Source organism: Rattus norvegicus, chromosome 4, assembly GCF_021556685.1.
Source record: "Rattus norvegicus strain SHRSP/BbbUtx chromosome 4, alternate assembly SHRSP_T2T, whole genome shotgun sequence".
NCBI classification, from domain to species: Eukaryota; Metazoa; Chordata; class Mammalia; order Rodentia; family Muridae; genus Rattus; species Rattus norvegicus.
The window spans coordinates 121,118,790-121,140,075 of record NC_141537.1 but is presented as its reverse complement, the minus strand read 5'-3'; the positions used below and the strand labels follow the sequence as shown (position 1 = coordinate 121,140,075).

At 45.0% G+C, this 21,286-nt stretch overlaps 1 protein-coding gene across 1 annotated transcript; it reads right to left on the bottom strand.

The window, feature by feature from the left end:
• Nucleotides 1-13,784: 13,784 nt before the first annotated feature.
• Bmp10 (bone morphogenetic protein 10) lies at nucleotides 13,785-19,412 on the bottom strand. Its single transcript, NM_001031824.1, is given in 2 exon segments — nucleotides 13,785-14,716; nucleotides 19,079-19,412. Coding segments are annotated over 2 exon segments (1,266 nt in total).
• Nucleotides 19,413-21,286: the final 1,874 nt, after the last annotated feature.

Here is a 21,286-nt window from a genome sequence, read left to right as displayed (position 1 = left end):
TCAATTTAAAAATACTCTGGACGCTGGAAATAAGCAGAAGTGTTTCCCAATGAGACACCTTTACCTGATACCAACAACTTCTTTGAGGCCAACTCTTCATTACTTTTAATGCCAGGATATGTATCCCATAGGCTGATGTGTTCTAACAGCAGCGGTCCTTTGCAGGATAATTTTTGAAGAAACATCGTATTTATCTTTGATATTCATTTATCTATCCATTGAACAAATAGTTATTGACTCCTATTCTACCAGGCACTGCGCTGGGCATGCAGTGGTGTGTGAGCGATGAAAAGTCTCAGTGTCAGCCTTAGGGTAAAACTGAAACTTTAAGAGAATGTTTCAAGTTGAATGGTGTGACTTGTGGGCGCGGTAGTCAGCTCATGCTTCGGTAGTTCCCAGCCAGCCTGCTGTGAAGATGTTTCCTGGTCTCAGAGATCCATTCAACCTCTCCAGGACGAAACTAGATGGAGTTTGAAGCCACATCTAACACAAATACTTAAATCTGAGTACTCAACAGGTGATAAAATGTTCTCAAGTCACCTGACCAAGAGCCAAACCCCACTTAACCGGTCATAGTAGAGTCTTAAGGAGAGATGCCAAGTGCCAAGACAACTAGGGAACGGCAATGAGAAACACACCAGGGAGCCCACTGAGACTGTGTTGTGTGTTCAGACACAGACCACTGAAGCCTCTCTCGCCATGACATCAATTCCCCTCATCTGTACAGCACTAAAGGAAATAGCCACCTCCGGTCCCAATTTTCTCTATGAATATGAGTTAACTGGAAGCCAAGAGGTCCACACAGAGGTCCACAATAAACCCACGGATGGCACTATGCTTCCTATAACCCTGACGCTCTTTTTCTTTTATTATTTGTAAGTGAAACGTCTCTGGACATCAAAGGGGGGATTCAAAAAGAAATATAAAGGAACTGTGAACCAAACTTGATTTCTGGAGGATAAGAAGGAAGACTTGAGGGGTAAAATCACTCCTCCGAGAACCATGCCCACATTTTCCTACCTACTTGGGGGGTCTATGGCAGCTATTAGCTGCGTTTGCATAGCCGGGACCAAGAAAACTGACAAGCCAGGGAGGAAAGATCTATTTGGCTCATGGTTTTAACAGGACTCATCTATGGTTTCCTGGCTCCGTATGTTTGAGCCAAACATTGTGGTAATAGCAGCGCATAGCAGATAATAGCTGTTCATATCAAGTGGGAACAGACAGTAACAAGAAGTGGCCCAGTAGTCAGTCACTGGAAAATACCAGAGATTTCTCCTGTGTCTCTTTCTATGGGACTTTCACTGCCAGAGACCATTTCAGACCAATCCCTTGCCCTTCCAGAGTGCCTACTCCAGGAGGCTGAAATGACTTTGCTGTCATTGAGAGTGTTCAAAAGGAGGTCTCCAAGGACTCTGATGAACCCTGCTACACACACACACACACACACACACACACACACACACACAAGGGGTGGGGGAGGCAAAGGGGAGCGGAGAAGAGGAAGTTTTATGAAGAAGCTCATCCCATTAAAACCAATAATCAAGTAAGTTGGGGGTGCTGCTAATTCACTTGGGTAGCAAGCATGAAACTCTGGCCTCCATCCTCAACACTGCATGAAGCAGGCGCAGTGCACACACTCGTAATCTGAGCGCTTGGGGGATAGAGCTACAGTTCAGCAAGTTAAAGTCACCTTCAGCTGTATGGTGGGTTTGAGGTCAGCCTGGGCTACATGAGACCTTGTCAAAAACAAATATACGAATGTATGATAAGTCCTTTCCTGTGGGAAAAGAATAAAACCACGTCACAGGGAATCTGCTCATAAACTGAGGCAGTCAGAGCCTTCAGCGGAGGGAACAGGCCTCACTGGTGATGCCCTGAGGTGGCTTCTGTGGCCCTCACTACTGGCACACACTTTTATTGAGGATTATCACCATTAATCCTCACACTTGCCCACGAGGCTGGCACTTGTATTCTCTTGACAAGGTAATGCAGCCGTGAAGAGGCAAGGCTAGGGTTCAAGAAGAACAGGCAGACTCCTTCGCTCGGCCTCTTACCTCAGAACAGACCAGGGAGCACGCCATGGCGGGGTGGACATCTGTACATTTCCAAAAGCTCTGGAACCGGTGGGGAATCTCACTTTTTCTCTCCAGCCCCCTGGTAAGATGAGCTTTGAAAGGCGTTGGGCAAAATACTGTCAAGTACTAAAAGTTTCAAGAATCCTCCGTTTGTAAAACTGTGGCAAGGAGATTTGAGGGTTTTCTCCTCTCCCTTCCCTTTCTTAATCCCACCTCTAGTTCTTCTAATTTTGCTACTTTCCTTGAGGTCACAAACATTTGTCCCTATCACATATATTTAGGAATACCAATAACAGCACCCTAACAGATAGACCCACAGGGAGAACAGAAGAAACATTCAAGCCCACTTTGTAACGGCATCAGCTTCAGAAATATGCAGCAATTAAACTTGGACCTGCTAGGTCACAGTGAAAGATGATCTGACCTCTCGAGGTTTCTCTCGAGGGTTCTAGGTTTGTCCCGTGTGAGGGTCAGGTGAGTGTTACTTGCTGAAGGAGACTGAAAAAACTAAAAACCAGAATAACATGAGGGATAGGTCTTCATGGCGATTGTTTCTGTCTCAAATGCCAACCCTGTTCCTGTAGGGAGACATGGGTTCAAGTCTAAGGCTTCCACTGTAAGAGTTGGAAACCAAACTACAGGAAAAGGAGGAATTTTTGTATGGCCCCTCAGCTATCAGTGACAGCCTGTAGTTGCTCCAAGGACCTGCCTCTTAAGAAGACTCCTCTTTTTACAGGAAGGTCCATAGATTCACATTTAATTTCCTTTCAATGTGAGGACACAATTTGCTTTTATGGTTTCATTCTCTCTCAGAATTGGCAGTGAAACGTTCCAGATGTCACATGAAGTGTGACGATAACATAAGGAAATGTGTCAACATTTAAACTGCTGGCGACCAGACTGATTGGCAATTGTCAGATAGTTGACAGTTGACAGTTTGGAATCAGCCTGAGTAAACTAGTGCTGGAGGCTGAAGGAGATTCATTGTAGCTAACTGCTCAGGACTCGCTCCTGTGTTTTTGGATTCAAGGAGATTCATTGTAGCTAACTGCTCAGGACTCGCTCCTGTGCTTTGAGATTCTGCCAGGCATCTGGCATCTGAGAAACTGTCCTCCCCTGAAGTTTCCATTTACCATTAAAGAGGATACACAGCTAACTAAGCAGACTTGGAAAATATTTCCCTTATGTCAACTGCAAATTCAGACATAGCCAAATTTTCTTTACAAAGTGTATTCAAAATAAATGCAGCATGTAGGATGCTGCCACACCTACCTGCCTCCCAGTTGGACATTTATAAGATTTGCAAAATTGTGGAGCAATGCCAATCCAATCTTACCTTTCTATCAACTTTGATTTGCACATTTAATGTTACCAAAATGAATTATTTATATGTATATGTAATGAGTTTGTTAATATAGATTAATGAGTACATTTTAAAAATTAGCTCTTAGCATAATAAATATCGAAGGAAATAACCCTCAAAACTTTCAAACTCTTTAAGGTGAGTAATGGAATTTTTAAAGGGATCAAAGAACCCTGAGAAGAAAGTGCTTCAGAACTTCCTACCCTACATGACATGTACATGACCAAGAGTGATTTTTCCTTGCATGATCAGGAAACTTCTCCCTCAGAGTAAAGTTAAGGGAGGATAAAAAGGTTAGAGAGAGGAGGGATGGGGGAAATGGTATAATTGTATTTTAACTTTAAAAAATTGAAAAAAAAACCCAAAACCTTTTCCTCTGATGATTGCAATTTACAATCTAGCTCAAAACAAGCAAAAGAGCAATGCCTGGTTATGCCTGGTTAGAAGAAGTACCATGTGTCAGTGGTAGGACCAGGGTTCTCAGCAGGCTCATTGGGCTTTAAGGATGCTGGTAGCACATCAATGTGAAGCACAGACAACTGTTTAGAATGGGGTGGGGAAGTCAGGAAACATCCGCCCAAAGCCTGACTGTCGGCTGCAGCTAAGAGTCAAACAGCAGAGTGAATCAGAGCAGTGGGAGGGTGCGTGTCTCAAATAATTAGATAGAAAGAGAGCAGGTGAGATAAACGAAAGAGCAAGCATTCATGTGCGTTGTGGAATTCTACTTGATGGAGTCAGATTGAGAAAGTCTCAACCATTTTATTATTTTTAAGATTTATTTTATTTTTAAGATTTATTTTATTTATATGAGCTGTCTTCAGACACACCAAAAGGCGGCATCAGATCCCATTACAGATGGTTGTTGAGCCACCATGTGGTTGCTGGGAATTGAACTCAGGACCTCTGGAAGAGCAGCCAGTGCTCTTTAACCACGGAGCTGTCTCTCCAGCTCAAAGTCTCAATTCTTAAATCCCCCATTTCTACTTTATCTTTACAACTGGGAGATCTTGTCATTTACCTGGGTTGTACAGCCATTTCTCCAGTGTCATTTGTACTATTTGCCTGGCTCCTGGGATTGTCTATTCTGACAGCCCACGAGGAGCCCTGGAATCCTTTGATGGTCTAAGGGGTAGGAGCTGTAATCAACGCCAGGAAAACAACTGTACAGTCTCAGAGCCGCAAAGACAAGAAATCTGGCACAAGAGCCTCAGGTGGGACTGAGTCACTGGGGAGCTGGAGTTATCTAGTGACATCTAGGTCCTCCCTCTAGGCATTCATCTTAAGATTCTGTGTAAAAACCGAAGTGGTAACTTTAAGGCATTTGAGTCGGCCATAGAAACCAATTAGCTACAGCTGTAGGTGACTGATTAATTACATCTAATTGGTGATATTGGGGCTTTGGAGTTACCAGATTTCCAGCAATGCCTTGTTTTGGTATCCGTGGGATGGCCAAGGGGAGTGCTGCTTACAGTGCCCCCTCAATATCTGCCCTGCAGAGATCTCTTATCCGTGGCTGACTTTTAATATCCAGTCACCGTTGGCCAAGTTCGTTGAGGAGAGCCACTTCCTCAAGTGTCAGCTCTGGAGCCAAAAACATCCATCAGTGATAAGACGTTGTCATGGCGAACCACAACAAAGCAAAGGTGACAGGTCATGGGACTCGTTACTGTACGTCCTAGGGGATACACAGCCGTCAGTCTTGGCTTTCTCCGCACAGAGCTTTTCAACACCACGCCCTGGGCTGTCTCAAAAGCACTTTGCTCTTCGCTTTGCAAGTCCTCAAGCAGACGGCACTCGATTGTACCGTGTAGCTCCTGCATAAAACAGAACATTATTTGCTGGGTTTATTTGTTAATACCTGCCATTTTGTTCAAGCATGTTCACCAAAGTTTGGGACAACGAGAATTGTAGTACATAGAATTTGGAATTCATTGTTTTATGCCTCATCAGAAAGTAAGGTACTGGGCAGGTATCAGGACAAAACTTCACTGAAATATCCTGTTTGCATGAGGCTGAGGCCTCATATTAAATGATAAGAAATCTAGTGTTAGGATCGATACTGGTACTGATTTATTGGTGGTGGTGATGGTGGCAGCGGCGGTGGTGGTGGTGACAATTTTGTACTTCCGAGAAGGAAAAAATCACAGACAGACAGACAGACACACAGACACACACCCATGCGCGCACGCACGCGGAAAGGGGTTTATACCTCTGGCTTGAGTGTATTTTTAAGATGTTTTTAGGTTACCAAGTATTTAAACTAAAAATTGTTTGACTTAGAGAGACTGCTATGCTATTAGAAAATTCCATGCCTACAAATCTTCTATAAAAGTTGATTTTTGTGACTGTTAACTCATGTCTGATGTATCTCAATTTACTTAGCTGATAGGTAAAATGAAAGGGAGAAGGGGCAGCTGTCCCTCAGGTTAGATGGAATGAGCTGTGCTTCAAAGGTGTGGTCCTGGAGTCTGGTCCTTGTATTTGGAAACAGAAGAGACCTGAAGGTTGTAAGTGTAAACCCCCAACCGGGAAATCTGGGGTGGGAAGAAGTGGGTGATCAGGACTGGTGGAAAATGGTAGGACCTTAGGACCCTTTTATTTCACATGCGTGACCTGTGTGCCTGTCACCGTCTTTTGGAGATCTCCTAATTCCTGACTGAGTTTTAGAGACCTCCCTGAATTCATCTGCTTGGCCATCAGCAGGAGGCAGAGTTCTGTCCTCCCCCTTTGAGTCTGAATTGGCTTAGTGACTCACACGTTCCCAAAAGGATGCTGAAGTGGGGAAGGCTTAGCCTTTGAGGAAGAAGACACACTCTTGGAGCTTTTGGGCTATCCCCAAGGTGGCCTTGTGGAGAGAACATGGAGAGAAAAAGATGGAGACCCCCCCACCCCCAAAACTCTATCCCAGGTGCCTTGATGGTTTCTCTGCCACCATCAGACCAAGGACATCTCAGAGAAGTCCCCTCACAACTGAGTCAACCCAAGGTTTATGAGCAGAAGAAATGGTTGTCATTATCTATGAGCCTCCTGGGTGTGGCTTGTCACACTGAACAGCTCACAATAACCAGATACAGCTACAGGCAGGATTGGGACATTGATACACAAGAATCTGGGTTGGACACAACAGGGTCAACAACTTGCCTTCGGGCCACTGGCCTCCTTCAAGTTTCCGAAGAATTCACCAAGGAGAGAAGCTTGAAATGAAGATGTGAAGTGACTCGAAAAGGTATCAGGAATCCCTGGGTTTGTAGTGTTGTCGTCAAGCACATCTCTACCTCTAATCTCAAAGATGCTCTTCAGCCTTGAGCGCTGACTGTGGGTCCTCCAAAGAGGCCTTCAGGAATGCACGGGCAATCTTCTTTCCACTCCTATAGCCTTCTGAGCCATCTTGCGCAGGCTGCCAGATTCCACAAATAAAAACGTGCAATTAAATCTGAACTTGAGGTAAACACTGAAGACTTTTAGAATAAGTACGCCTTGTACAATATTTGAGAAGTGTTTATAGTAAAAACACATTATTTATCTTAGGTTGAGTTTCACTAGCCACTTGGAACCGATGTCTGACCTCACGCTGCGTCAAACCGGAATGTTATGCTTTGAGGCTATGTCTAATTCTCACAAGATTTTGTAAAATAAATAAATAAATAAATATTTTTTTTGCAAAAACTTCAAAAAAGAAAGAAGGAAAGAATAAAACATGTGACAGTTGCAGCAAAAAACGTATCAGAGGTCGGTCTCATGTAAATATTATGTTAATTAAAACAGATGGAGCATAAACAAAATAACTTCAGGGGGCTGGTTTCTGTTCTGCCTGGATTTCTTAATATAGTAACTCAATTCCCATCCTGTTAGCGCCCTTTCCTTATCAAACGTTGAACCGGGTGTGAGGAAGTTTAAATTCCCAGTGATTGGAGAACGTTCTTTAAACACTTGCAACAGATGGTCTCTTGCCTGAAAAGCACTCTTCCTTTCGGGGAATGGAGTGATGAACTTGGCTATTTCAGGAAGATATGTTGTGATTCATTTTTAGACAGCAGGTTTTTCTCTCTGAGGGACACTCCTCCCATCCCATCCTTCTGCTGAGTTTGCCCACAGGGCAGAGGTCTCATTTGCACACACCTTAGGCATCACAGGGAATACAGAGAAAGGAGCCTGGTCAAGCCTCCTCAGAGAAAGTGAAATCACCTTACGGATTTGTAAAGGTAAGCTTCATTGAGAAGGTGTAACTGATAAAGTCAGAGGACATACCACCAATGGCAGAGAACTCAAGGAGGAAAAGGAGGAGGAGGAGGAGGAGGAAGAAGAGGAAGAAGAGGAGGAGGACCATAACAACGATGACAGCAACAATGACAGCAACAACAGCAACAGCAACAGCAACAACAACAACGTGTCCTTTCTGCCCCTTCCGAGGTTCTTGGTCCACTCTGGCAGCATCCATGGTGCCTCAGGACTTTTTGCTTTTAACCCCTCACAGCTCCTCAGTTCTGTGTCGCCTTTCTCCTTATACTTTTATCTTTAAAAAGAACTGTCTGTTTTGCAGAATGGCTCCTGCGATGTTTCCTCATGATTAATCAGGTTGTTTAGGCGACAATAATAATTAGAAGGTATGCTTGCTGAAAACATCGCGGGGGCCCTTTAAGGAAATCCAGTGTTCTGCTATGAAATTGCTCGTGATGTGACAACACTGCTTTGTGCCCCTCATCAGAAAATCTTAACTTGAGCCATGTGGTCTAAACTCTTGTCATATTCTCAGCATCTCCTTTTAAAGTAAAAATGCACTTCCCAGCTTTCTCAGGGTGGATGAGATACAGGAGGTCTGTGTGGACAGACCAAGGAAGGGGAAGAGAGGGCAGGAGCCATTTCTGTAAGCTGACCGTTGAGGAGAGTGAGTCCAAGATAACCACATAATCCATTTATAACTGCCAAGTTAACAAGCTCTCACCTCCAAATATACCCCTTATTTACAAAGAGCCACTTCTGTGCAAAACTGGGCTCTTGTCCACGTGACCAGAGTCACATTCTGGGCTCCCATATCTTGTTTCTCACAACCCACAAAGATCAGTTCATACAGGTATCGTTCTCAGGGTTTTAACATTGTGTGTGTGTGTGTGTGTGTGTGTGTGTGTGTGTGTGTGTGTGTGTACTCTGAACATCACTTTCTCTGACTTTGCTATAAGCTACGTTGTAAAGTAGCTTGCCAGTCTGTTTCTGTCCAGAGCCTCCTAGCTGTCTCGATTTAAAATAAAAATCCAGGTTGAAGTGGCCTGTCAGAGTGACCTTGCCCAGGTCAGACCACACGTGGAGAAAAGCTTCAGGCCCCACACCATGAGAGGATCAATGAACGGAATTATTTACAGAAGAATGTATAGGCTGCTAAAGAATTCAAAGCCAAGTCATGAGAACTACTTCCCTAGCTCCTTCAGTCCAGGCCTAGCACAAGCCCCTGAGGAGCGCTGTCCTCCTCCCCACCCCACACCTCCCAGGACTGAGGACAAGGGCTGAGCTTCCTATCACCCAGGCCAGATGCCAGGATGTTAGAGTCCACTCAAGAGAGGCAGAAGGAGGTCTTACAGGAGGAGCTGCATTCTCCATAGGCTGTCTCCCTACCCCTCCAGTCCTGCATGCTACCATGGGAATGAACTCCCTTCTAGACTTCCACCAGCCTTCCTCATGCTCCCATGCATAGGAAGGAGCCTCATGCCTTACACGCTCAGATACTTGGTGTGCGTTTCCTGGGGCTCTAACAAAGACTCTTTGTGCTTCCCCAGTGACTTTCATACACAACGACCCAAACTATTAGTTAAAAATGAGCACAGAACAGCAATAGAGTCCCCTAAGAAGTCAGGACACTCCTGCATTTTGATGTCTATCAAGAGAACAAAGCAGACCCGTTGGCTGGAAGGTTCCCCTTTCAACCCTGAGATCAACTGAAGTTCAGTAATGAAAGGTCAATTGAATTTAACCTGAATATTTTCCGAATTCATTGCAGGATTTAAAGAAGCATTTTTCCAGTTGTTAGCAAGGAAGAGCCAATTTGGTTTCCTTCTCTGTGGCTAGTGTTCCTGGGGTTTGCACAGGATCATATAAAACGAGAAGACTAGACAAAAGTCCCAGGGCAGCTTGCCGTCTCTTCAAATCCTTTTCTACTCATTAAGCAAGAAGTTGTATTCCACCTGGACACACGGATGTGGAAATATACCAAGGGGGTAGAATAGATGGAGAGATTGCATCTACAAAATAAACTGCTGAAGATTATTGTCAAAATAATTTTCCATTTTATTTAACAGGATGACTCTACTGTACACGTTTGTTTAATGAACAGAGTGTAAAATATTTATTTCCATATTCATTTTAGTCTAACTTCTAGTAATCTGGACATGAATGGTGAACTTGCTTTACTGAAGAACATGGCTGCTCAACTGAATCGACATGTCCCAGTATCAATTAATTTCCCGGATACTCTGGAGCCTATTGGCGAGATTGAGCATCAATTTCCCCACCGCGGTTAGGTCAGGTGCTCACAAATACCCATGCGCATGTGTGATAGAAACGGACTGATTCCTGTAGATGGTCATTCTCCACGGGTGTTCATGAGTAGATATGTTTCCACATGTGCTAGTCCCCATCGTTTTGCTACAAGTGGAAAATCAAATGTCTTCGAGAACAAGAAAACCCACACAGAAAGCCAGTGTTTCTTTTCTACCACACATGCTCTAGGGAGGTGGGCAGGAGTGGGGCTTGGGGACGGAAGGGGATCTGAACCGCACTACAAATGAGTGACAAGAGACTGCCTACACGCTCCTGCACCTTATGAATTTGGGAAAAATTGAGATATAAATTCCTTCAGATGAACATAGTTTTCACAGGAAGAATATAAAAATGGTAAAACTCTAGTAACCATTTTTAAAAAGTATTTCATCATTAAATTCCCAGACTAACACTTTTACACTGGAGAGGGTGGGGTGCTGGAAGGGCCACTCTGAGGAGCCACTGCACTGACTTTTTGGTACAATTGTTTGCCTGGATTGGCAGATCAGGGAGGTAATGGGCATTTTCAGAAAAGAGACCCCTTCTTTGGGGGTTGTTGAGTTAAATCCCACTTGCATTAATGGAGTAACAATCGTATTCACCTATGACTCACAGTTTCCCTCTCACAATAAAGTGAACCATGGTGACTTAGGGGATGGCACGCCATTTATTAACAAAATGCCTCAGAAACATTTGCACTTCAGTTAAACTCTGCTATTTACAAATCAGCAGATACAAGGAGGGGCTCACAGTTTGCCCACAAGACACAAATACACAAAGTCATGGCCGGATCCCTTAAAATAACAGGACAGTTTGATGCAAAAAGCAGAGGTGGGCATAGAGTGTAAATTCTAAGTGAGCTCCACTCCTGGAAAGGGTACACTGTGAGCTGCAGAAAAGGCTATTCTATTCAAGAGGGAGTCACACGCATAAAAATAAAATATTTAATATTCTACACTATATTACAAAAATAAATATATTAACCAATAAATAGTAAGAAGTCTAGAAACTTTTACATGACCATGCAGGTGGGGGTGGGGGTGGGGAGGTGGGGCTGCCGAGCGGCCTTGCTGGAGTTTCCCTCAAGAATCGTTGGGTTTATTAGCTTCTTCCATCAAAGCATAAGAAATAAAAAGAAAACAAGACTGGCGTGGGCAGGCACCGGTTACGTCTCCATTTCCTGAGAACCTACCCATTCCGTGGCTTCAGGTTAAGTCGGTGAAGTGGAAAGGCAACAAGCGGTGCTGGGAGAAGGGAGAATAGGACACAAACCCAGGAATGCTTCTATTTATGGCGTTCGCCACTCCACTTCCTGATAAGGAAGCAAATTCATAACAATAATGGAGACAGTAACACTTGAACATCCAACCCATGGCTATCTGCACACCTTTCTACAAGAAGACCATCACGAAGACACCGCCTACATGTGCGCTCTAATAGCAGCATGTGGAGTATGCCGACAGCTTCAACTGTCACCTCTCTTCAGTAGCTCAACAAAGTCTCTCTGGGAGCTGCCTGGGCAAGCACAGTGGGTATGTCAGGATACAAGAGCTGACACCTCTAGTATCAGAATGTTAATGTCAGTGGCGGTTCTGTGGCCAGAAAGCATGCAGTTCTGAGGACCTGGCTGCCCTGTTTTCCTGGGGTTTGCAAGCCATTTGGCATCACATGACAAATCTAAACTATTGAGATGACAAAGCTGAGACATGACTAGAACTTAGAATAAACTATTCCTGCTAAGCTAAAATTGTATTATTATGTCTGTGATAGCGTCCTTGAGAAAGGATCCGCAGTACCGTGGAGTATGGGATGGTGTGGTGTACCACAGAGTGTGAAGGCTGTACCATTTCCTCAGGGTTGCTGGCCTGGCTAACCAACGCCAGCTATGCACGTGCAGATTCATGCATGCACTCGAACACATGGTGTCAGAACGAGGCTAACATGGAGGCTTCTTAGTTGACTAGTCATCTCAGCCAACACAACGTCTTCACCATGTTCTCATTGAGGATCAAGATATTCCACTTCCAGTGCAACAGCTTCTCTGAGATTTCTATTTTGACTGACTAGATATACAGAGTTGAAGTCCAAAGTCATAAAATACCTGTCCTTGACAGAACGATCTGAATATATAGGCCAAAGAAGTTTATGGAAAGGAAGTTAATAGCTAGCCCAGCATTAACATATATACCAATTATTATTAATATACCAATAGGATAGGGTTGGCAATATACTGGGGACATATTCCTGCTTCTCATGGGAGTCACTCTGCCACTTGTGTGCTAATGCTGGGGTGACTCAGGACCTGCCTCCTCCAGCTCCTCCTACACAGGGCCCAGGATCTTAGCAGGACGCAGTAGGGCCAGCACCAGGGTCTCTGTTTTACAACCTACCTGACTGTCAAGAATTTCAAATGGAAAGGAGGGTGGAGCCAAAAGAATGGGGGCGGATTTCTTCCAAGATCAAGGCTGATTTCAAAGTTCAAGCTCAACGTTTGAGTCGTCTGCTTGTGTCTCTGCTAATTCATGGGCTTGAGTGTATTTGCTTGGACTCTAGTCTTCTGAATTCCTCATGACAAACGTAGCATAAGGTATGTAACTCAAATCAAATCAAGTTTAAATTTCCAGAATAAGTCTAGAAGTCAGATTGCTAGCTGATCTCACACGTAGGGAAAATGCTTTCGGGTGCCCCTGTCATGGCATGTCTGGTGCCTCCTTCTGGCCCACCACCATGGGTGATGAAGGAGAGAAAGGCAAGAAGACGAGAGGCATGATGGGACAGAAATTGAACAAAGGGAAGAGGATGGAGGAGAAGGAAGAGGTGGCCAGCTAGGGAAGGAGGTCATAAAGCGAGGAATATTTTCAACTGCACCCATCAAACAGCTTCCTTCTCAAGTCCTCTTAGTCTTGGATCTTTTTATTTTGTCCAAAAAGATGCAATTATCCCATTAGAATTATGATGGTTTTACCACCACACCTGAGGACATCCGTGCCCTTCCCCCGTCTCTCCCTCCACCACCTCCATGGCCCTTTGTAGCACTAAGGGCTGGCACATGTGGCCTTGCCTCCTGTTGACTAAGGGAGGACCAGTCCTGAAACACCCCATCCCCCCAATCCCATCTTTCTTGACCAGGTAGTCTCCTCAGGAGTACATGGCCCAGGGGCCCATTCTTTGATATCCCAAGGGCATCTCTGGCACCGTTGCCTGGCATGGCCGTTTGCTTTGCGGATCTGACAACCCCATCCACATCTTGAACCTGCAGCAGGCTCATCAAGTCCACTGCTCTGAGCCATGGCGGATACAAGTGCAGAGAACTACATTTACATTCCCAGAACATTTGGAAAATACACTTCTCTAGATGGCTAAACTCCCGATATGAACTTTCTGGGCCTAAATCCCATATCCTATAATGCATACATTCTGAAGGAAGCCACTCACATGTACAGATATAGTCTGCCGCTGCTGCTCAAAAAGATTTTCCTAAGTTCACGTGTACCTGCATGAACGTGCACAAATATTTGCGTGTTAACGCTATTTCCTGTATGGCTGGCTCTTTCCAAACAGACTGAAGGGATAAGTGGTACGGGCCTGTGTTTTGTCATTAGAGATGGTATCACTGGGAAAGGAGAATCCAAAGAAGATAACTGGGCGGGACAGGATTATTCAGCAAAATGCAAATTTCCTACAGCACACTGACCTGCCCAGTTCCTAATGGCACCTCTATTATCTGTACACCTTCATTAAATAGTCTCATTAAATAGAACACAAAATATACACATTTGCAGTTATTAAATAAGCTATGGGACGCCTCTCCTCCCCTATCTACAGCCACATTCAGACACGGCCATTCCTTCGTATTTAAACTTATAGGTGACAACACCTTTATCTAAATAGAGGATGGAGATGGGATCCAGCTTCGTGGGCACGCAGCAGGCTTTGGAGGCTTTCTGGGAATTCTTGAGGTGGACCAAGGCCTGGATAATTGCGTGTTTCGTAGGTGTGAGGTGCTCCGCCAGAGGGTAGTTGCACACACCGCGGCACTCATAGGCCTCGTAACCAGGAGGCGCGATGATCCAGGAGTCCCAGCCGATCTCCTTGAAGTCGATGTACAGTGGAGTCTTCTTGCAGTAGTTCCCCTTGGCGTTCCTCCTGATCCGAGCGGTAGAGTCATCGATCATGTTTGACCTCATCTGCAGGAGAGCCTCTTCATCAGGCCCACCAAAGAAACCATCGGTGCCCAGGTCCAGATCCTGCTCGTGGGAGATCAGTTCATTCAGCTCTTCTTTCTGCTCCTTGTCACCGCTTTGGTCATCAGAAAACACAACAAGCAAAGGGTCGTGCTTATTCTGAGCACTCATATCTATTTCCAGTTGTCCCCTTCCGGTGTCCTCAGCTTGGTTTTGTCTGCTTTCGATGTGGATCTCCAGCTGGTGGGTTGATGGGCCTGACTTTTGCCAACGTCTGGTGGCATCCGTGATGTCAAATGTCTCCCACTCACTGTTGGTTCCGTAGATCTCTGTTGATACCAAGACCAGCATGCTCCTCTCATCCTCGCTACCATCGGCACTCTCTAGAACCTCAAAGATGATTATTTTACGGTCCACACCATCATACATCAAACGATCTCTCTGCACCAGCGTGTACAACCTCAGTTCAGCCATGACGACCTCTTCGTGGTGAGGGATGGACACGTTGAAGAGGAGAGGATACTTCCGGATCCCATTGAAACTGACTGGTTGAGAAAACAGATCTGGAAAAAAAAGATACTTATGAGAAAGCAGGCTTGCCGTATGCTTCATAATAAAGCAGGTGCTTATTTAAGTATTAAAAGGAAAGAAAACTTGCCTGGTGTGATGGTTTGTATATGCTCGGCCTAGGGAGTAGACTATTAGAGGGTGGGCCTTGTAGGAGTAGCGAGTCACTGTGGCTTTAAGACCCTCATTCTAGCTGCCTATGAGTCCATATTCTACTAGCAGGCTTCAGATGAAGATGTAGAACTCTCAGCTTCTCTTGTACCATGCCTGCCTGGATGCTGCCATGTTCTCCCCTTGATAATAATGAACTGAACCTTTGAACCTATAAGCCAGCCCCAATTAAATGTTGTCCTTATAAGAGTTGCCTTGGTCATGGTGTCTGTTCACAGCAGTAAAACTCTGAGTAAGATACCCAGACTGTGCTGCCTCATAGGGACAGGACTAGAAGGAATCTTGGAGCTTTGGAAGAGCCTTCTGCTTTTCCAACCAGTAACAAACCATGAAATGGATCATGGAGATTGTTTTCTCCAACTATTCATGATTAAAGACTTCACAGCTTATCTTTGTAACAGGTGGTGACCTCTATGAAGTTGGCTGGGCCCTGGTCTTCACAGAACTCTGTAGACCAGGGGTTGTTAAACTTGGATCCACAGGTCAAACTGGGACTGCCACATGCTTTGGAAAGAAAACTCCACCAGAGCCCAGCCCTGCTCTGGTATTGCTGCAGTGTCTCTGGCTCCTTTTGCCCAGCAAAGGCAGAGTTAGATATGAGCTATTTGGCCTTCCAGAGGAAGTTTGTTGACCCTTTCCCTACATAAGAAAGTTTAGCAAGGTCAACAGAACAATCTTAAAAGGAGTCTTAGGGATTAGTTCTGGGGTGTGTAGTCCTCTCAAAGAGAGAGAGAGGGTGAGTTTTAGGATAGACACATTACCTTGCTACCTTTGCTAGCAGTCAGTGTGCAGTTGGGCACATACAAACCACCGGGACTTCACACAATAGCTTGTTAAAGGTGCTTTATATCAGAAGCATGTCTCCAAATACTTCTATATTGACTTTATTTTTAAACAGTTCTCACTGCATGGCCTTGACTGGTCTGTAATTCACTGTGTAGAGCATGTTGGCCTCGAACTCGAAAACTAGTCCTCTAGTGTTTGTTTCCTGAGAGACATTGTAAGCATGTGTCACTGTGCCTGGCCCGATATTAACTTTTTACGTGAGAAATTTACAGAGAACCCAAAGCTCCTGTGTGCTTGTGCTCCAGATGGTTTGCTTGACAGAGTATCCAAGGATTGTGACCCCGAAGATGTCAGAGACCTGCCAGGAGCGTTCTCTATTGTCCTTTCCCTAACCTTTCCCTAACTCATGACCTCAGTGGAGTCTCTGATCCATGTTGTGCTTGATATCTTCTTTAGTTGATTGCTTTATATCTACTCTGAAAAGAGCTAAAAGGCTTGCCCGTAAGCTCATAGTCTTATGGGCTCTCAAATGTACATAAATAAAACATGTAGTTATTGTATGTGTCTCACAGCTTCCTCTGGGTGCTAACTGAAAGCATCTTCTCAGTGGTGTGGGGGATACTGATTTATGGGATTGCCCTAACCTCACAGGTGTGGCCAGGGCAACTGTAACCAGTGCTTAAAATTTCAACCAAGCCATGACTCCCGTCCATTCTCCACAGTACCCAGAATACCACAGCTGCTTCATGGGTATTTATGGATCAATTGAATGAGCATTTAACCCTATTGATTAGTAACTTTCCCTCTAAAAAAAAACAAAACTCCTTCCTTCTTTGTTGTGAACCTTTGAAGATGTTCTGATTCTTGAAGAGAAAGCCATCTTCCTTCATATCCACGCTCCACCTTTGGCCTCCCTTTTGAGACATTGGTGCCTTCGAGTCTCCCTCTGAAAGTTTATCCCACTCTGCACTTGCTGTCATAGAAGATCAAAAATGGGAGGACAGGTTCGTTGCTCCTCCATGAGAGAAGCAGTTCCCCTCAGGAATGAAGGAAGCCTTGGGGGAAGTGGGCATGCTCACTGTCTTAGCCGAGGCAGGGGCTTCGGTGGATGTTTACACACAGAAGCACCTAAATTATACATGTTAAATATATCATAGTTCTATGTATATCAGCTATAATCCGGTGAAGTTATACTTTTTAAAAACTAAGCTCACATTAGAGCTTGGACAGGAGGCTTGGACAGGAGGGTGGGTGAGCTTGAGCCAACCTCACCTACACAGCAAAATATGTCTCAAAAGAAATTAATAGTTTATAACTTAAAAAAAAAACCTTAAATATGAGTATTTCAAGGCCAGCCTGGGCTACATGATGAGTTCAAAGCCAGCTTAAAACAAGACAACACAGCACAACATACATGCACCAACCAACCAACCCTTAACTAACTAAATAAAACTACCCATAATTATTTGCATATGTAACACTAGATCATGGAGAAGTCACATTTCAGGGAAAGAAAAATAATGTCCTCCACACGTTTCACATGCAGGACTTTCTGCAAATTGTGTGGCTGTTACAATGATCCCCAACAATGCACACATGGATCCTATTCTAGTTGTGCACCGGAAGAAATCAAACCATCGAGTGCATATCTGACTTCCTAGACAATATGGAGGGTGGAGCCAGGCTAAGAACTGAAGTCCCGGGTTGGGGATTTGGCTCAGTGGTAGAGCGCTTGCCTAGGAAGCGCAAGGCCCTGGGTTCAGTCCCCAGCTCCGGGGAAAGAAAAAAAAAAAGAACTGAAGTCCCGTCTTCTGCCTTGCATGCTGCACTAGTTTAAACACGAATTAGGTCTGGAGCCCTCTGGGTCATCGCCTAGGGCACAGCACTGAGCAAACACAAAAGGTGAGTATGTGGATGACAGCAGCCAGCAGGGAGAGTCTGCTGAGGGGACACAGGTCCTCTGCTGTGTGAGTCTTCCTCTAGGCTGGCAGAGGTGCGAGGGGTGAGTAGCTGGGTGTCTCCAAGTCTGAGGCTTCCCCATGGATCTCCAGTAATGGTAAGCTGGGTCACATCCTCAACGTTATCACCTGCTCTTCCATGGGAGAAGCAAGGAGCATGCATTCCCACCGTGCCCGAGCTAGACCATGGCTCAGAGCAGGAATCTGAGGCAGGCTCCTTGGGAGGTTGCTCTTTTTCTCCCAGACTTGCCTCCAAAGGAATCTGAAATTTCAGTTCACTGTTTCTACCAGAAATATGTTACTAAGTGGACATGGTGGTCATAGGTTGAATTCTAATAGCAAATACTATCTTACTTCCTCACTCAACCACTCAACCTTCACTCTAGCTCCTAGAATATTAGGCAATTCATTGAAAGTCGCCATGGTTTGTCCAGCATTTCCTTACCGTGAGCCCTCGCTTACCCAGAGCTGCCTGTGATTCCCTCATCTGCACCAAGCAGCTTCTGCTTTACAGGAGGAAGCAGAGGCTACAATCACTTAGACCAGCTCCTCACAACTTCCCAAAGCCGCTAATGCTCGGCAGCCCTGAGCGGTTTTGTGCCACCGCCTTCTGCTTCCAAGAGCGTCTGGTAAATATTCTTCAAATCTCGTTTTAGCTCATCCAGGGACACAATTAGTAAATAATTAAGAGCACAATTAGTAAATGACAAAGAGCCATTTTCTTTATATCCATGGTCTCTGCTGTCAACATTATGTTTTTCTACTGCCACATAAACCTAGCATTAGCTCACTGACTCATTTAGAAATCTGAGGGGAGTGAACAATTTGAAATATGTATATTGCTCTTCATAGAGATCCAGTCACAGTCCGCCGCACCTGTGAACTTCCTGGAGTCTTATTATAAGCAATGCTCCACATGGGAACCTGGTTTATCAAACACAACACAACATGAGAAGAATCTCCCAAATACAGTTCTGTCCTATCAGGACACTGACCAAATGAAGTCAGAAACAAAAACTCGCCTAGAGTTGGAACCAACTAAAAAGCCCAAAATTTCTTTTTTTTATTGTTTTCATCATTTTTGATCTAAAAAGTAATTGACTAATTCTTATCAACACCAGGTGGAAATCGAGTCCCGTCTAGAAAGTGGCAGAGGAGATGGAACGACAGATCGACCTTTATGGTTTTTTGATATGTAGTGTCCAGATTAAAATGACATCGAGAACCTGTTGTGCTATTAAAATGATGGGCCTTTTGTGGGTTTTCATTGGTAGATACTTTACAGCATTTTTGGAGTTCTAGGAGGATCGTGTGGTGCAGCTGATGCACTGTGTCTGAGCCATGGGTTTCCCTTTCCCACCTCATCCCCATGTGGACGCCTCCTTATTTCTCCCTGAGAAAACGCAAAGACAGTCTCCTAGGTGCAAACGCCAGCCAGCCTACCTTCATTCTTGAAGCTCCGGATGATGTTTGCAGATGGCATGGAGGTCCGGTCCGTGGCGAATTTGTTGTAGAGCTCCAGCATGTACTCCGGCGGATCCACTCTGCCTGTGTCCTGTGGGGGAATGTCTGACAGATTCAACGTCTTGAGAAACTCGTCCTTCATGCTCTGCAGCAGTGTGTTGAAGTCAATACCATCTTGTTCTGTGAAGATATCATCAAAGAAGGGCATGTCTTCTTCCAGGGGCGACTGCTCAAGGCCCATGATGGGGCTGCCAGAAGCCAGACGAGCCACCAGGCAGAAGACGGCGCTCAGCGGCAGAACCAGAGAACCCATGACTCTGCTCAGCTCCCCAGGCCAACCTAGGAAGGCTTAACTCCCCTGAGCTGCAACTGGCGGTTTTATCTTGCGGAGTGTAAATGTCTTGTGTCACTGGACACGACACAAGTATGGAAACTCTTCCTCTGTCTTCCCCTCCCCCTCCTCTCTCTCTCTCCTGCCCCTCCTCCCCCTCTTCCCCGCCAAAAGTCAGGTTGCAGTAATTGGTTAGCAAAATCCCCTATAGGGCCTAGCCTCTCTTATCTCCCCAGTGTAAACTTGTACACCAGATTTCATTTTTATCTTGCAACCCCCCTTTTCTTTTAATGAGCATTTTGTAAACACTTCTACATTCTGACACTGGTGAGAGATAGGACAATGTTGTCTTTGCAAAGGCTCTGCTACTTTTCTTCCCGTTTGACTTCCTTTGGTAGGAATGCCTGGATTCTGGGCTTATGGGATTCAGTTTTGCACGTGTGTATGACAGATATTAAGAATCAACAGAATGTTTATTATTAGTCATGCGTGTTGATTCAAGTGATGGGGCTTACATGTCCAAAGATGGACTAAATAGACATAGCCAATGACGTCAAGTCAAGGAGACATCGATCACTCCTAAACAAATTTTGAAGCATTTGCTTTCAGAAACAGGAAAGAATGAATGTCATGGTCATTTCTTCTCTCTCTCTCTCTCTCTCTCTCTCTCTCTCTCTCTCTCACACACACACACACACACACACACAGATTTGATCAGTCTGAAGGTAAGCACCTGATTACAGTCAGTTTTGGAGTGGAATGGAGTGAAGACGTTTTCAGAAACCATCTAACATGCTTTGTCTGATAACCCTGTTTTCATCCCTGTCAGGTGCACAGACTCCTGAGGTCCCATGGCTGATCGGAAGCCACTGACCTGTGTAGTCATGAAGCCTTGAGTTAAACCCAGGCAGTCTAATTATTGTGGAACAGAAACGTCCAGACTTTGTAACCCGGATTCCATTGGATCAGGAATGGATGGAAATAGCCACCCCAGCCCACTTGTACCGGGTAGTCAGTGAGGAGGCAGGTACCTGGATGTGGATTCAGGTCCTATGCTTGAGATATCGATTATTTACACGACCTGAACCTCTGTCAAGTTCACCTTCAAGGCTAAGCCCAAAGCTCCACCAGCTTACACATAGCATTACTAAAGAGATAAAAAATGCCAAGCATCTTGGTAAGGGGAGGGGTGTGGGGCTGGTATAATTGAGTATGTGTCCAGTTTAGGAGTAACAAACCAGGCTGACCATTGAGGCCATGCTAATTGGTGGCAGCGGGAGGCACGGTGCTGACACAGTGGCTTTGTAGACAGCTCTAAGGGGTTATTTCCTGCAGGGACAATTATAATGGAATCTCTTCCGCCTGCTCAGTGCGTTCTCTGTGCAATTCTTCAGGCAGCCTCCTGTGTGTTCTGAGGACAGTGCCTAAACCGTTGGTGTGCTAGAATGCCCACTTAGAGTCTTGGTTAAGCTTTTCTTCGCTCTTCTTAATAGGCTAACTGATCCTCACCATTCTCACTACCTCCTCTAGTTCTAGTCGCCCTTGGATTCTTTCTCCTCTTTCCTAGATTTTCACAGTAGGTTTTTGTTTTGTTTGTTTTGTCTTGTTTTCAGCTGTCTTAGGAGGGATCATGTCTTTAGTAGCTGCTGATTGTCTACTTGTCTGGCAGTTGATTGAAATCCAATGTTTCGGTGCCTGTTTCTGCTCAGGTAGCAAAATGGTGATCGTAGATTGGAAATAGATCGATCCTGAGGAGGTGCATGAATGGTGAGTCCCAGACCCACAGCCCACTATACCACCAATGAGGTTAATGCGAGGTTCCGGGAAGCAGTGCAGCAATTCTCCTGGATCATGTG